This window comes from Caloenas nicobarica, chromosome 30 (assembly GCF_036013445.1).
Source record: "Caloenas nicobarica isolate bCalNic1 chromosome 30, bCalNic1.hap1, whole genome shotgun sequence".
Lineage (NCBI taxonomy): Eukaryota > Metazoa > Chordata > Aves > Columbiformes > Columbidae > Caloenas > Caloenas nicobarica.
In genome coordinates this window covers 2760371-2764490 of record NC_088274.1, presented here as the reverse complement: position 1 = coordinate 2764490, position 4120 = coordinate 2760371, and the positions used below count along the sequence as shown (strand labels likewise).

Below are 4120 nucleotides of genomic sequence, written 5' to 3'. Positions count from 1 at the left end.
ACTGGATGAGCTTTTGAGGTCCCTTCCAATCCATGACATTCTGTGATTCTGTGAAGTGAAGCTATCTACTGATAATGCCTGGCTGAATTACTCATTTAATTCCCTGGCAAGATGAATGGGACACCTGAATCAAAGCAGTATCGTAGAGATATGTTTTTCGCTTTTTCTGTATGTGTTTATTGTGTGTCCCTGTAAATTGCTCTGTGCTGCACCTCACAAGCCCAAATGAACAACTCTGGCTTTGCTGTCCCCAGCAGGAGCTGTCTCTTGAGTGAGGGCGTGGAATGTGCGGGAATAATGCAAGAATGGGAAGGACGACAATTGTATAATACGCTCAAGCGACTGCAGCTGTGTTGTGGAAAAACACATAAATCACAAGTAGAACCTCTGTGTTTAGACAACAGGCCTGTGAAAAGAGTCATAAAGGCACCTTATCGTACATGCTTGGGATTCCTGCAGGCAAAGATCAAAGCAGTGTGGTAAACTGCGCCTGCGTGAATCCCTATATGAAATTAGCAAGCTGATTGATCTTCTACCAGGGCTGAATCCTGCAATGCCTGCATCTCCGGTTGTGTAACCTTTGCCCAGGAGCTTAAGTCCTGTTTCAGGGATCTCCTGGTAGCGAGGTAACAAAAATAAATTCGCTCTTTGCAATTGCATGTGTGGCCTCTGGTTGTTCTTGTCACCCACCTGCGTTGGCTCACACAGACAGGACAGACTGCAATGGTTGGGGTCCTTCCCCAAACTTCTCATGATAAGTCCTGTGCAATCCAAAAACGTTCTTCCCCTGCATCGAATAATGTGTTCTACACCCCCAGGCAACAATTCTCCTAGTCCAAGTGATGATCCAGAGAGCTGCTCTCAGTGACTCTTCTTGATGGGTTTCACACCTGGACGACGAGGCTGATGGCTCTCCCAGGGTGGCCCTGGGACAAGATGTTCATTCCTCAGAGCCTGTAATCTGGGTTCCCACTTCCCACTGAGCCTCTGTGCTCTTCTTGGTTTTGGAGATGAGCTCTTGATGAGCTGGTGGCTCTCCAGTGATGGGGCTGAGAGCAGCTGGGGCAGGGTGTTAACTGAGTTGCTTCTCCTGCCATAGTTAGTGCCTTCTTTGTGTGTGCAGATGAGCTTCTAACCATTTAACACAATCCAACAAGAACACGTATTTCCTGAGGCATCTGTGTCTGGAGGTTACATACATATGCACTGGTATTATCTAACATACGATAGCAGATCACTGGTATTGCTGTCCAGAAATGCCACGTGATTAGGGGAAAAGCTGTGTTGTTATACGGGCAATGGCTTCATTCAGGGCCAGTATCACAGTCTTGTTTCTGAGACTGTAGATGAATGGATTTAAGAATGGGTACAGGACGGTGTTCAGCAACGCTACAATGCTGTTAGTCTCCAAGGAAACATATTCTGAAGGACATGCATAGAGAACAACACAGCTCCCATATACAATGGCCAAAGTGGTGAGATGGGAAGAACATGTGGTAAAAGCTTTTTTCCTCCCAGAGGCTGCTGGAAGATGTAGAATACAGAAAAGGATGCACATGTAAAATGCCAGAGTTAAACATAAGGAACCCAGAATGACAAAGGATAAGAAAACAGAGTCTATTTTCCAGAGCAGGCTGGTGTCAGAGCAGGACAGTTTGAATAAGGGGGAGTTGTCACAGAAAAAGTGGTGGATCTTATTTGAGCCATAGAAAGTCAGCTGGGAGAGGATGACCAGGCGGTAACTGAAGAGTGTGAAGCCTGTGACCCAAGCAGCAACAACCAGGTGGATGCAGAGCTGAGGCTTCATGATGGCAGCATAATGCAAAGGTTGGCAGACGGCAACATAGCGGTCAAAGGACATGACAACAAGTAGAACAAACTCTGTACAGCCCAGGGCAAAATAGAAATAGGATTGGGCAAAGCAGCTGCTTAGTGAGATTGTTCTCCTACCAGAACCCAGGATCACAACCAATTTGATGCTTGTGGAGGATGTAAACCAGATTTCCAGGAAAGCCAGATTGCCAATGAAAAAGTACATAGGGGTTTGTAGGTGGCGATCCATGTACACAAGGAAAATGATGGTGATGTTCCCCATCACTGTTGTCAGGTATATGAGCAGAAAGAACAGAGAGAGTAAGAGCTGTAGTCTTTGATCAAGCCCTGAGAAACCCTCTAAGATGAACTCAGTAACTGCAGTTCCATTTTCTGGTCCCATGTTGAATTTCGGTTCGTCATGCCGAGACAGGAACATGTCAAAAACCAAGTGTGATAATTCCAGTCTGGGTGAAAGGCTCTCCAAAACCTTCTCTGCTTCCTTCCTTTCTTCCAGTCTTCCTACAGCAGACAGAGTACTTAAAGCATTTCTCATACTCTGATTTTTCTATATCAAATGTCAGTCGGAGTTCTCAGAGAATTTATTGTCTTCTTTCAACCTTTTTCAAACACTCATAAAGAATTCTTTCTTCATAACAGGGGCTTTTAAAGTCTCTTAGCTATTTATCCCATTCCTGGCAAATTCCAAATTCACGCAGACCTGTTCCAAACATCTGTCACACCTATGTGGCGAAGTCATCTCTTCTATTGCACAAACGCTAAACTATCAAATCAAATCAAATCAAATCAAGTCAAATCAAATGCAGGTTGAAATCTTTTCTTTCTACTTTTCAGTACTTGCCTTTTTTGACTAGGAATCCCTAAGTAACTACCGATTTCAGAATAAGAAGTATCAAGCATCTCTTTCGTAGTCCCCTGCTTTCTTCCACAGCTTCGTGCTCTCTGTTTCTTCAGGAAAGGGGAGGGGAGGCTGGAATAGGGACCAAGTATAACTCATCTTCTTTAGTACTCTAAATAAGTACTGAAATTTGTTATGGTTCCACACAGTCTCGTCTGACATCCATCTGCACTGAAATGTAGTTGCTTCCAAACAGTTGCTCATTTCTATTACTATCAAATGTCCTGACCCTTTTAATTTCTCTTTTTTTTTTTTGTTTCCTCTAATTAAAAGAGTCCCCCTGTGCCTGTTTACATCCAGATCTCTAAGGAAAGCACAAAGTAATTCCTGCAAAGAAGCTGTAACAATCAGGTGCAAACTTCAGTGTAGAATCAGATGTAAAGAAATGTGATGTAACTCCCTGGGGGCCAATGAGCAGAACAGGGCATTTGGGGAGCTGATTATAGATTTCCTGCTAACAATTTGAGTAGAGAAACATTATTCACTGGAACTGCTCTGTTTATGTTGGCACCTTTCATGTTTCCTCATCTGCCTTTTTTTTTTTCTTCTTCTTTTCTTCCCTCCCTCCACCAATTCTGTCTTCCAAAACCTCTCCAAGGAAAAGAATGACAGAGTAAGTCAGGTTTGAAGTGAGCCCTGAGCACCACCTTGTCTCATTCTCCTGCTCAGGGCAGGGTGAACCAGATGAGGTTGTTCAAGGCCTCTGCCCAGCTTTGCACCATCCACAAAGGAGCTGAAGTTTCACTCCATCACATCATACAGGGGGAGAATAAAGACATTCAACGGTGTTGGCCCAAGTGCTGGTCACTGAGGGATTCCGCTGGTAACTGGTTCTATGGGGCACTTTGTACCACTGGGGACATTTGGGCTTCCTCATCCAGCCACCTTCCCACCCAGCATCCACTTCTTTAGCCCAGAGAGCACCAATCGCATTATAAGGACATCACGGGACACCATGTCTGAGGCTTTGCAAAATTCCATGTCCACAACATGCCTTTCTTTCCCTGGCCATTTGGGTTCATCAATCCCTTCCTTGTTTTCCAAGTGCCTGGACAAGGCTGCCTGGGGATTTGTCCCATCCCCTTCCCAGGGACGGAGGTAGGCTGCCCTTCTTGAAGACAGATTTGACAACTGCCTTTTCCAAGGACCTCAGAACCTCCCTGATTGCTCTGGCACGTTTGAGACCACAATCCAGAATCACGGGTAAGTATGACATAGCAGGCAGACATGAAATTAATCTGTGTGGGACAGTGGGTTTTTTTCTGGAGTCACACACAGAAATGTCAGGGTTTTGTCAGGCGTCCACATCTGAGCTGGACTTGTGGACTCCTTATGCACCCAGGGATGTTCAGAAACAGAGTCTGTCCCTTTTACACACAGAGGCAGGAG

At 45.1% G+C, this 4120-nt stretch overlaps 1 protein-coding gene across 1 annotated transcript; it reads right to left on the bottom strand.

Moving 5' to 3' along the window:
• Positions 1-1267: 1267 nt before the first annotated feature.
• LOC135999898 (olfactory receptor 6E1-like) lies at positions 1268-2251 on the bottom strand. Its single transcript, XM_065653471.1, has one exon. The coding sequence runs from the start codon at positions 2249-2251 to the stop codon at positions 1268-1270; it is 984 nt and encodes a 327-aa protein (XP_065509543.1).
• Positions 2252-4120: the final 1869 nt, after the last annotated feature.